The 13,316-nt window shown below is 32.7% G+C and overlaps 2 protein-coding genes across 5 annotated transcripts; both read right to left on the bottom strand.

Annotated features, from left to right (window-relative positions):
• Positions 1-644: 644 nt before the first annotated feature.
• Positions 645-2,012, bottom strand: LOC133674104 (ribulose bisphosphate carboxylase small subunit, chloroplastic 3-like). The gene is made up of 3 exons (XM_062095090.1): positions 1,561-2,012; positions 1,312-1,443; positions 645-1,201 (listed from the first exon to the last, which is right to left on the bottom strand). The coding sequence occupies exons 1-3, from the start codon at positions 1,711-1,713 to the stop codon at positions 974-976; spliced, it is 513 nt and encodes a 170-aa protein (XP_061951074.1). The 5' UTR covers positions 1,714-2,012; the 3' UTR covers positions 645-973.
• Positions 2,013-3,151: 1,139 nt separating this feature from the next.
• LOC133674388 (VIN3-like protein 2) lies at positions 3,152-8,436 on the bottom strand. 4 transcript variants are annotated; one of them, XM_062095464.1, is made up of 5 exons: positions 8,053-8,436; positions 7,778-7,857; positions 5,981-6,650; positions 4,908-5,227; positions 3,152-4,546 (listed from the first exon to the last, which is right to left on the bottom strand). In XM_062095464.1, the coding sequence occupies exons 2-5, from the start codon at positions 7,794-7,796 to the stop codon at positions 3,357-3,359; spliced, it is 2,199 nt and encodes a 732-aa protein (XP_061951448.1). In that variant the 5' UTR covers positions 7,797-7,857; positions 8,053-8,436; the 3' UTR covers positions 3,152-3,356. The 4 variants fall into 4 exon arrangements, with proteins under 4 accessions (XP_061951448.1, XP_061951450.1, XP_061951449.1 ...); XM_062095466.1 differs by having other exon boundaries at positions 7,778-7,877; XM_062095465.1 differs by having other exon boundaries at positions 8,000-8,436.
• Between the last annotated feature and the right edge of the window lie 4,880 nt (positions 8,437-13,316).

Consider the following 13,316-nt stretch of genomic DNA (forward strand, 5'->3'; position numbering starts at 1 on the left):
CTCCTTTAGTTTTTTTTAATATAATTAAAATTAAAAAATTAATTAAAAAAATATAAAAAATAACTCAAATCAACTTGAAAATCTATTAAACTCATAATCCGAGTAATCAGATGAAAATAACTTCAATGAATCAAAACAAAATAATTTTAATCAATCAAATATTAAAATAAAAAATAAAAAAATAAATTAAAAAAAAATCAAATCAACCAAGTCAAAACTGTGGCCTAGATCATTCAATCACATTATTTTTATGAACTTTAATTTCATTATTAAAATCATTTCATCCGTTTATTTTTATATCTATTTTAAAATAAAATTGCTAAAAAGAAAAGTCCTAAAATTATTTCTTAAATTAGCATAGTTTGATTCGTCGTATAGGTTTGTCTGTCTGTCTATATTGCCCATTTTAAATAAAAATAAGTTTTTTTTTTTTGCAAAAACGACTATTAAAATAATTAAACTAAAATTAATTAAATATAAAAATTAAGAGGCCGCCACAACAAAAATTTAGGCCTCTTGGCGCGTGTACACGTGCCAAGATATTTAGACTTGGTGACAGGTCACGCATGTGAGAGTCTGAGAGATGCGCTTCCAGCTTTATATATATTTTTTCTGCCACCATGCTTAAAAAAAAAGAAGAAGAATAATAAACCTGAGCATTCCGTACATAGGTAACTCAACGCGAAACATCCGCACGTGGGAAGGCCATGGAGGGAGGAAAACCAGGGGTAATTCCTTCCTGCAGCACCAAAACCATGGGCTAACCACATTCACTAGCGTTGATTTTATATTTATCAACAGCAATCAGTCCAATAAAAATATTATTATTTTAGTATCTCCACGAGCCAGCAGCCTAGCTTACCTACTTCCCACCGTCTTTATTTGCAGAAAAGAGAGGGATCAACAGTGGAGAAAGCAGAGCAAAAACCAGGTTCCTTGATACAGAAAACTGTGGCTAACCCAAACTAAGGCCTCAGTTGCCAGGTTTTTGAATGACAAAAGCCATGCACTGACCCTGGTTCTTGTTGTCGAATGCCAGGCAACGGATGTAAGCATCTGGATATGCCTTTTTGCACTCATGGATTTCTTCGAGGACTTGAGAGGAGTCGGTGCATCCAAACATGGGGAGCTTCCACAATGTCCAGTACCTTCCATCGTAGTATCCTGGCATCCTGCTGTGCTCCCTGCGTACGCTTCCCACCTAACATTGAACATTAAATCACATAAAAAGAGGTTAAAATAAAGAATACCTATGCAACTAATACACAGATCAGATACATGTTGGGGAGAGAAGCTTAATCTTCGGCTTACCTCGTCGAATTCCAGGCAAGGGATCCATCCTTTTTTCATCATGTAATCAATCTCCTTCGCAATTGAATCTTCAGAAAGAGGAGGCAGGTAGGACAGAGCCTCAAACTTTTTGTTGTTGATTGGGTTCCATGTCTATTTGAGTAGCAAGTATTGCGTGCAAGTAATACCAAAAGACAAACATCAGATTTAATTAAGCAGAAATAGAAAAGTAAGCAGTGGTTGATGACATACATGTTTCAGTCATATTACCTTCATACAAAAAGTCTTAGAGCCATTGGACACAGTTCTGCTGCTCCGTGCAACAGAATTCTTGGTAGCAAACGGCTGCTTTGTGGGGAGTGCTCTTAAGCCATGATAACCAGGACCAGCCACTGCAGAAGCTGCAAAGATTCCGGCAGACATTTTCTTTAAACTGTTTGCTAAGGGAGAACAGCAAAGAGAGGTTGTCGTAGAAGTGGGAAAATTGATCAGCAGTATAGTTTTGCTAAGAGAAGTGGTTTGATAAAAGGACAAAAGAAGTTTGCTTCGGTGTTTGTGAGGTGATGTATGGTTTGTTAAGGCTGTCGCCACAGGGAAGAGACAATGGTTAAAAGGAGACGGAGAGTTTTGTTAAGCCCTGTAGCTTTGCTTTCATCACCATTGGCTTCCTGTTTCCTTCCTGTCCTGGTTGATGCACATACGGTATCAGGAAAAAGTTTGGGACCCACATCGAGTTTCTGCAACCCCACTTGAGGACATCCTATAGTAAGCGACAGCTTACACTGCAACCCTATGATCTTGGTTTAAGATCCAAAACTTAGCATCTCTAATTGAAAAATACTATTTAAAAGAGTGATATTATAATTTTTTTAATAGTATAAATATAATTTTTAAAAAAATTATTTAGAAAAGCTAAATGTATTTTAATATATTTAATATATAATTATTTTAATAATTTGACATGAAATGGTTGACTTGAAGAGTTTAAAAATAACTCAGATAATTCTAAATCAACTTAATATTAAATTATAAAATTAAAAATAATTCAATTAAAAAAACAACTCAAGTCAACTTTGATAAATTCGCTAAACTCATTATATAGATTATGAGACTTTGATAATCTCATTAAAATCAAACTGAAAAAACATAAATTTTAAAAAAATCAAATAAAAGAAAAAAACTATTAAAAAAAATAACTATTGCAATGAATGTGTTTTGATATTTTTACCAGATATGTAGGGATAACATTTTTGTAAAAAAGATATTAAAATATTATTTTGTTTAACTTTTTTTATTTTGGAGAATGAAAAATAAGTAAGGAAAAATCAAAATATTTTTTTTTTATTTTTGGCTAATTGGAGTTGCTATTACAAGAGAAACTAGATGGTCTAACTTGTTATTCACCATCAAGCTTATGCATCAGCATGGAAGGCATATATTGATCTTTACACAATAAAGCATCCCATATTTTTTATTTTTAAAAATTCAAAATAATTTTTTAAAAAATTCAAAATTTTATGAAACTTCAATTGCAAAGCAGTACGAAAATGGCTATTGAATTTATTATGGGCCATGTCAGTCAGAAAAAACTTTTGAACTATGTTGAGGACTTCATTGGATGACAGCCCTCCCAAATGGCTGTCAGCCTGTCACCATGAACCAGACACTCGTTAAATTATGCAAAGAGAACCATAATGCCCCACCTGCTTACCCTTCAGCAATATCCCTGCTTCAAGAATTGTTCCATTGATCTAGAACTGTTCTCACATTTTATCCACCGTCAAAGCTCGTTGTCTAAACTGCCAAGGTTCTAACTTCTAAACAGTAAAGTAAATCAACAAGTAACATTTTTGGGGAAATATTAATGAATGAGATGGATGCTATATTGTAGAAGGCAATGAATTCTGGCATTCTTACATGACAAGAATGACAAATGCTGATGATATATGTGAATGATGATAGTCTGAATGAAGAAATGTTAATGGGGTCTAATTAAAGAATTACTGCTACACAGTCCCTTGGCGGGTTTTTGCGCAAGGACTTTAATTTAACCTAGTCAAAGGTTGTCAATGCCAGAGCTTCATGCAGAACCCAGATGGCACAACTGATGATCTCCTGCTGGATATACATTCTGAAAAGGTGTCTACGATCTGTTCTGCAAGAGAAGCAGGATCTTCAATAAAAGTATCAACGAATGTCTTCACAACCCTTACATCTTGAGCTGTTGCTCTCAAGCCATACCAAGTCAAGAATTTCTGACGGAAATTCTTCTCAATATGTCCTTCACACTCTAACCATCTGATGATCTTCACGTAATACTCAAAGTCCCTGTCTGAATGACCATTTGCCATACACTCCTCATCTCGCCATTCCCCACTTCTCTTCTTTGAAGTGCTGCCATATTGGGGCTCCTCTCCTTTTCCAGACACAACTATTATGTCTTTGTTGCTGGATTTGGACCTTCCATTTCTTCCTTGCCCATCCTTGAGCATTTCCAGCTTGCAGGGAGTAATGGGCAAGCCAGCTTCAGAGTTTCTCACAAATGGCACGCTTTCCATGGCAGTTTGAACAGGGGTATCTGACCCATTATCTGTAATTATCTCCTCAATGATTTGGTTCTCTGACAAGCGCTTCTTATCAAGCATTTGCATATCAGAATTGAGCTTGGAGCTTACCACCTGTGTGGCATGTTCCACGTCTAGCAAGGGAATTGCATCTGCTAGGACGTCAGAGCTATTTAAAGCACCATTCGATTTGTTGGCAGAAACAATTTTATCAGTGTCCTTGCAATAGGAATGATAATTGTCTGCTCGGTTGACAGTCTGATCATTGCATGGTGGATTGTTATTTGTTTCATCCTCCACAGAGGATGGATTAGAGAAGCTGCTACAATTGGTATTTGGGCTTTGACTTCTTTCAACTATTGAGTAGTTTGGGACTTCGTCCTGAGTAATGCCAGTTGAGCTGGTTGAGCACTGAACTTCACACATGCACAATTCTCTTACACCGTTGAAAGGAACAACTTTAAAATGGTACTCTGTGGCTGGAGATAGACCTGCGACAACATATGTTGTGTTTGGTAAGAACAGTCTGCAAGTAGGTTCTGCTGGATAATCCAGATCATGACCATTACGATGCCACAAGGTATAACCAACAATATCATCAGTTGAAGAATCTTCAGAACCCAGAACCAAAGCAAGGGAAGTTGCACGTACATCTTCAAAGTTGACTGTGACTGGAGCAATCATTTTTGAATCTGTAAGGGACATGAGAACACATAAAGGTTATTAAAACTTCCCTGAAAAGTCAATACCCCAAGAAACCAGCATGTTGGACAAAAGAAAATATATTTCCAACAACAACCTAACAACTTTCCATGATCAAAAGTACCCATGTGTCCATGATGCAATATGGAATCATCAGTCTTTAGATAAAAATCTAACTTTTTTCCTCATCAAATATATTTTACATGTTTTACATGGAATGTGCTCCTCGGCACTGTTCTGTAATGCATTGTGTTTTAGAGAAGGTTGCTTCATTGTCCAATTAAACTAGTTTTTCTCCATCAAAGAAATTCCTTTTGTCACAACATGAAAAAAACAAAATCCAATGATTACCTTGCATATTTGGATTAGGCAACGGATGCAAAATGGTGTTTGAAAGCATTCTGTCCAGTGACTCCAAAGCTAAAGTGCAGAGTTTCTGAACCTCTGGTCCTGAAGAAAGCCTGTTGACAATACCTCTACCCATCTTTACAGGTAAGCCAATTAACGGACCCACTTCAGCTTCTAGCTTCTTTGCAGCTTCATCAACAATCTCATGAAGTTTTTGATACTTTTCAGTCCCATTCAGAAGTTTCTGACTCAAGGACACACGATAGCAAAGAATGTCCACCCTCCTGGTATCTTTAGCCATCATCAATTGTTTTCTCCAGCATCTGAATAAATTTTCAAGAGACCAGCTCAATCAGTCCAAATTTATGTTTGTGTTCATATGGAAGCTTTATCGTGTGCCATTCAAAATCAGATATTGGAAAGAAAGGACATGAAATATTGGGAATTATTCTATATTGTGATCTTCCAAAACTAGCAGTACATATGGTTGAAGGTTTGTTACTTGCTCTAAATTCATGGCAGACATAATTCTCCGGTCGCATGAAGAATTTATTTATCAATGCCCCATGCACAAGAATCAGATACTATTGTGGATATTCATGCTGGGTAGAGTGGGTGGTATTAAAGCATGAGAAATAATTTAACAACTCCAATAACAAAAAAGAAAAAGCTGTGTCAAGCTGTTCATGCAACCAAAAATCAAATGACAAGCTTCCCACAACCAGTAAAATGACCACTACCGCTATAAGGCATTAGTCTGTTAAAGATGACATGCAAAACTATATTTTTATTTTAGAGCTCTGATAATGGATGTTGGGGGGTGGCGCAAAGAAAAAATGATTAGACACTTTACTTTGCTATCAGATGTGACATGATACCCGCAAACTATTTCAACATCAGAATTCAGAATTTTCATTGATGAAGGGGAAGACACAGCATCAGGCTGAAAGTACTTGTCCCAAAAATACCAAAAGCCAACAATAAATGTATCAAAAGAGAAACACACCAACCAAATGCAAATACAGCACAATGCAAAAGCCAGATGTGAAATGCAAACAAAATATGGGAGTAAATACCCTAGCAGATCGTTGACTTTCTCACAAGCAAAACAGCGAAAGCTCCCATCAAGTCTCCCATGACGTCCATCTTTCCCAATGCCAGAACTTTCATGTTTTAAGGCACAATCAAGATGGCATGACATGCAACATGCAACACCTTGAAAAGGAGGCTCTGAACTGCAAATTAACCACAGGCTGGGATCTTTGTTGTCATCATACTGATGACAGATACAACATGAACACCTCTTGCAAAATGCGTCATCTGGTCTTAAGGTAGCTCTACATGCTGAGTTTTTGCAGTATACAGTATTGCCTTGATCACTGATCCCATTGTTGGTTGCAAAACAGTTAAATGGAGTAGGTACTCGAGATGGGTTATCAGTTTTCCTGTGTCTTTTGGAAGCTCTATGAGTGGATGCAAGAGACGTTTCAGTCTCAAGGTCAGGTGAGGCCTCACACTCCCCAGATTGTTTTTCAGAGACAATTTTCAATAGGTGCTCTATGATTTTCAACTTTGTCAATCCTGTATATTTTCTTTCTTTACCCATCTCAGCACATAGGATCTGCAGAATCTCCTGACGGCTCCATGACTGTAGCCTTTCAGATGCACCTGGCCACTTTGATAATTGATAGACAAGTTCTCTCTTTTCGTTAATACTTCTGCTTTTTGACGGATCAAGAGGGCCTCCTGTATAGCATGACAAAGAAAAAAGAAAAAAGAAAAAAGAAATGCTTCAGGGCAGACTTTAAATAATTTAAAAGAAGAATCAAAGAATCAGGAGACATGGTGTTATATTTGATGAGGAAAAAAAAGGGAGGGGGGGAGCTTGCTTTAAGACACATTAAAGCATGCTTTACATAGAAACCATTATAAATCTTAAATTTGCAGTAAATTTGAATCTCTTTGACGCATTTGCTTTATATGTCAAAACGGAAGAACACAGGAGGAAATGATGATCTTAAATGAAAGGCAGCTTAACTAACCACTTGTAACCAGGTTGAAGTCAACAAGTTTCCATTAGTTAGGAGACTCATTTGAAAGCTTGATCTAAATTTCTTTTCCTTTCTCTAAATACATTTAAACAACTTGTTACCATTTTTCCATAAGCTACATCCAAACATACAAAAAAAATGGTTGACTTGCATTGAAAAATACATTTCTACATCAAATAATCCCAACAGTTTCACCAAGAATGCTCTGATCTAATAAATTATAAATTCCCAATCATACATGCGTGAATCATAGAATCACACAAAACTTGATTTGACTCTGAAATGCCTCTGCCTCTGGGCTTCCACAAAAGTCATTGCAGGTGTCGCTTCAAAAAATAGCGTGCCAGAAAGGCAACAATCCATTATATAATATAAACTTGCTTCTTCAATACACAACAATCATACATAGTGCGGATATATAAAATGCAGAGAAAGAAAAGAAAACAGTTGCATCATAGAATCAAACAAAAATGCAGTTTCACCCACCAAAATATATTTTTCATAAACAATAAAGAGACTGGTGATCACAAACTCAACAACGGCTCTTAATCAACATTCATAAAGCAATATTTTTTTTTGGCACAAACAAAAAACCCAAGAAACTCTAATCGATACCCAAATCCTAAAAACGAAAATAACAATATTTCTGCAGAATAATCACGATGAAAATTACAAATCCACGGCAAGATTTTAACTTTAGCCCGTGAATAAACATCAGAAAAGAGAAACATTCAATGGTTGACATCATAAATCCCCCCCAAATCCAAAAAAAAAAACCAAAACCCCAGAGAAACAATCAAATCAAAACACAATATAACTTACCCTCAAAAGACAAATCCATTGCAGAATTATGAAAGAACAAAAACCCACTTAGCACATCACATTACCACCGTAACCCCAACCTGCAAAACAGAGAGAATTCCTAACACCCCATCACATAAAACAAAACTGGCCAATACACAAATAAAGGAGAAAAGAAAAGAAACTTTGTATATACAATAAATAACAAACCCATATAAAAGAAAAAAGAAGAGAAATTTATGCCTTTGTTTTGTAACATAGAGAGAAAAGGAGGGGGGGAAGGGGTTAAGAGATACCCAAAGAAAGGGCACTTGGAAATTCGACCACAGCTAGCGAATCCATGACTTATAAAGCCATGCGCTCTCTTCTCTCCTCTAAATAGCTGTCTAGAAAAAATAGATAGAGCAATATTATCTCTCTCTTTCTCAATCTATCTAGCAGGAGTAGTTTTTATCGTGAGTGACTGTGTGTATGGCCATATGGGTCCTCCTTTAGTTTTCAGGACCCAAACCAAAGCTGTGCAGTGAAAGGAGATTCGAGGAGGAGTTGTTTTTGTTCGAGATCGAGAGAGAGAGAGAGAGAGAGAGAGGCAGAGGAAATAAAGGGTGTTCCAAATAAACAAGTCCTATGATGGAAGGATGGCGCTATGCAATGCGGCTGCATGTCATCTTCTTTTCTACCCTCTCCACCATCGTCCCTTCTTATATTTTATCCTTTTCTTTACATTTTTCCTTTTATATTTCTTTTTATTTTCTCTTCCTTTTCATATATATATACATATATATATATATATATGAATGATTTCAACCAAATATGGTCGAGTAGCAATAACTAAAACAAGGTTGAGATGACTGTCGAGCATGGGAACAATATCCTCAAGCTCTATCCAAAGTAAAAAAGAAAGAAGTACTTTTGATTGCAAATAGGACCGAACAGAAAATTACATGTTGATAACTTGACTTATGCTACTCTTCTTTACCTATACTTAACTACCAATGTCAAATCTTCAGCTGTCATCCATGTCTTTGGTGTCCCAGGGCCAACAGTGTCATCATATTCACTGTGGTGACATATTTGCCTGTTTCTTCAACTTTTTTTTTCTTTTTTTTTAGTTTAATGCTACTCTTGTTTACAGCAATTTAGTGGCATTTCTACATCATCTCATCTATTTCCTGTTTCTGCTCACGCTACTGAGCAATGAAAAGTGAACGCTTTGTGGACGTTAATAATAATTAAAAATGGTGTGGTATTGTGGTCATTTCTAATTTAATCTGATCATGTTTTTTTTTTAAAAAATATATATAATTTTTTTAGTTTTAATTTATTTATTTTATTTTTGAATTGATTTAATATGCTAATATTAAAAATAAATTAAAAAAATTAAAAATATATATTATTTTGATGTATTCTCAAACAAAAAAATACTTTGAAAACCAACATCTAACACACTTTTAAATATGCCTTTAAACATCATTTGATATTGCTGTTTAATCATGTCTTTAAAATATTTTGAATTTTTTTAACTTTAAAATAATTATTTTAAATATTTTTAGATTATTTTAATTTGCTGATATTAAAAATAATTTTTAAAAAAAATACTTTAAACAATAATTGCATTCACACCTTGTACACAATATTAAAATCAAGCTATTGCACTTGAGGGTTTAGCTGTTGTGGTCAACCGTGTGACTTGTTCTGTTCCCGTCCCGGGTTCGACCCTCTATGTGCACGCCTGTCACCCCCGCGGTGCCTTACCTGCTTCTGGACTTGCAGGATGTCTAGTGAGCCGTGGGGAATAGTCGTGGTGCGCGTAAGCTGGCTCGAACACCCCATATAAATCAAAAAAAAAAAATCAAGCTATTACATTACAGTTACTTTTTGGGAGTCGAGACTATATAAAAGAAAAACGAGGGAAATTTGGTGTGGAGGTGCTTTCAGTCGAACGATAACATATGGTAATTTTATTAAATGGATTTGCTGACACCAAGGACAAGAAGCAAAGAGAGGGGTACATTTGTCAATTCAAAGGAGGTGGCCCCAGGAAATATAACAAGGCCAAAAAGGCAGGGCCGTACATTATTTCTTAAAGTCTGTTCCATATATGCACAAATGATAGTGCTCCCCATGCCAACCATTTCCTTTTGAGTGTGTTATTTTATTGGACCTCAATATAATAATAATAATAGTTATGCTTTCTTTTTGGTAGGTGCGTTATCTTCATTCAGCAAATGTCTCACTTGTTTTCTTTTTAATATTTTTTATTAACATGGATTTTCGAACCAATTTATATACATTTTAATTTTAAAATTAATACGATATAAACCTTTAATAGTCATTATATTTAATATATAATAAAATGGAAAGGTAGGATAATGCAATTAAACCCTCGGGTTGGGTGTATACTATTATTAATCCCAAAAGAAACCAATTACTTGGAAGAATAGGAATATCCAATAGTACACAGCTTTCACTTTCTCCATGATGGTGTGGTGGTGCCTCAGAAAGCTACGAGCTCTTTCTTTATTATTAAAACCGTAGCTACTATTATTTTCCACAAAGTGGAAGGCTTTTTTCCGACAATTCAAAGATGAATTAATTTGAATCTCTGAATGATTTATTGATAGCTGAAACATAGTTTAATTGTTGAAGGAATATAATTTAGTTGAATCTATCAGTGACATGATGTGATTTATTTATTTTTGTAATTTAAAAAAAGTGACTACTAATGTGTTTTAAAATAAAAAAAAATCTTATGACTTGAGTTATAGATCCTCTAAGTCCAATAAAATAGTTTAATTTAATTATATAATAAAAAAGCAACAATAATAAATATATTAAATATGAAAGGAAAAGGTTATAACCTACATGAAAAAATGATAGTAAAAAAAAAATGACGTTAAATTCTAAAATAACCTAATATGAAAAGATGAAATAAAAAATAACAAAAAGAGTCTTGAGCCAAACTAAGTTAGCAGAAAACTCATAATTCGGGTTGTAAGGTTGGGTCATCTTTATAGAAAACAAATAAAAACAATAAAGAAGCTCAATCTTTAATAGGCCCAATGTTGAAGGTTGAAACCGGAAAAAAAAATTAAGGTAAAAAATAAAGACTTATGGTGATTTGGGTTAACATTTAATACACGTGACCCGGGTCATGATATCGGGATCACAACATCGGAAAACATTATGAAACCTAATTCTTAACAAATTCAATATTAAATGATAAAATTGAAAAAAGAAAATCAATTTAAAAAAAGGATCGAAAGCAAAAAAAAATTAAAAAAATGAGTACCAAATTTAGCATAAAAACAAAATTAAATAAAATGATGTAAAAGCTTCAAGCTAATATGAGTTAGCATGGCAAATTCACAACTCGAATAATGAGGTCGTGTTATCCTCATATAAAGAAAACCGATAAAAATAAACTCAAGTTGAATCATGAAATTAAAAAATAAAAACATAGTAATAAAGATGAAAAAAAAAATTGATCTCAATCTGGATTAACATTTCATATTCATAACCCGAGTCATGAGACCATGATCACCACACTAAAAAAATTACGAAGCCCGATTCTTAACAAATTCAATGTTGAAAAATAAAATTGAAAAATAAAATCAATTTCAAAAAAGAAACCAAATAAAAAATAATAAAAGGAATAAAAATCAAATCTAATATAAAAAATAAAATAATGGGGGATGAAATTGAAAAGAAAATTAATAAAAAAAGGGATATAAAAAATAAATACCAATAAAAATAATGATAACTAGATTTGATATAAAAATCAAATAGGACTAAATAGGATTGAATAGAAAAACAAATAAAAAAAGGATTCAAAAGAAATAAAAATAATGAAGACTATAATTAAAAATATCGATTTGTCCTTAAATCCACTTGATAATTACAAAAAAAAAAGAGAAAGAATTACAAATAAAACCCCTAGATGCAAGCCTAAGAAAATTAGATTTCACGAGTAATTTAGACATTTTAATTTTCAAATTAAAATAAAATTTCAAAAAATACCCTAAAGGCAAGTTAAATGAATTTTGCTTATATAGGCTACTTAATAATTTTACTATACAGTAAAAATATGAGATGACCGAGATGTCCCTAGTCAATTTGATAATGACAAATTAATCCCGTGAAAAAGTTTGCATTATCCCTTAAACCAAATTATTTAGTTTTGTTTTAGAAGTGAAAAATGATTATTTTATTACGCAAATCCATGTGAAATGTGAGTGTGTGCATGGTAAAACATTGATCATTTTAGCTTTTGTTTTAATTTAGACCTTATTTGTTTGTTAGAAAGTAGTTTTCTTTTGAAAAGTGATTTTTATGAAAAATGAATTTTTAGAGAGTGAATTATTTTATGATATTTTGTAGTTTTACGAAAAATGAGTTGAAAAATAACTTTTTAATTTTTTTTCAAGTTTATTAAAATAACGAGGACCAAATTTAATAGATAAAAAAGTTGAAGAATGATGAAATTAAAAAAAATCTAATTTCATAAATTATTTCAAATAAAAAAATAGCAATAAAAATAATAGAGACAAATATGATAGATAAAAAAATTGAAAGATGATGGAATTGAAAAAAAATCTAATTTCATGAATTATTTCAAATAAAATAAACAACAGTAAACAAATAGGGATCAAATATAATAGAAAAAAAAATTCAATTAAGAAAAGGAGAAGAGAAAAAAAATAACAATAAAAAAATAAAGATTAAAGTTGATATAAAAATCAAATTATAAGGAAAGAGATTGAAAAAAAAATTAAAAATGATTCAAAATAAAATATATAGCAATAAAAAGATAGATAAAAAAATTTGAAATAATCAACAAATAACAAAATATTTTTGAATTTTTCACAACTTTTAAAAGCATAGTTTGGTTTTAAAAAATCAATGATTTCTTTTTTTTTTTAATATTGAGACAATGATATATTAGATTAACCTAAATTTCATGGCTTAGCCTGTCAAATCCATGATCGTGGTCATGGACTTCAATAAGTTTAAGAACTTTTTTATTTTTAAAAATTATTTTTTACTTAACTATACTATAATAAAAATAAACGCTTATAAAATTAATATACATAATATATATAAATTAAATATTATGATATTTATTTGATATTGCAATAACCTAATAAAAATCAAATCAAATCAAATCAAAATAATTTATAAAAAAAAAATAAATTAAGTAAATGTCAGAACACTGAAATTGAGAAAAGAATGCTGAAAATAAAACAAAGAAAAAAGTAAAGAAAAAACGCCACCTCACAGTGATGGATTTTTGGTATAGAGAATAATAGACTTTTGAATACTTTCAATGTATTGTATAGTATGTGAAATCCACAATTAAAGATAATATGTTTATATGCAAATGTTGCATGTTTAGCCCATTTATAAGTAAGAAAGTTTCAATCATTTGGCATGTGATACGAGCGCATAAATGGTTCAAAAACTATAAGCAAATTAATGCAGCAGCTAGCTAGCTAGCGGTGATCGCTTTATGATTCACTCATTTTCGAATTATTTAAAAGCGAGAAGGTGACAAAATGCA

The sequence above is a fragment of the Populus nigra genome, chromosome 15 (assembly GCF_951802175.1).
Source record: "Populus nigra chromosome 15, ddPopNigr1.1, whole genome shotgun sequence".
NCBI lineage: Eukaryota > Viridiplantae > Streptophyta > Magnoliopsida > Malpighiales > Salicaceae > Populus > Populus nigra.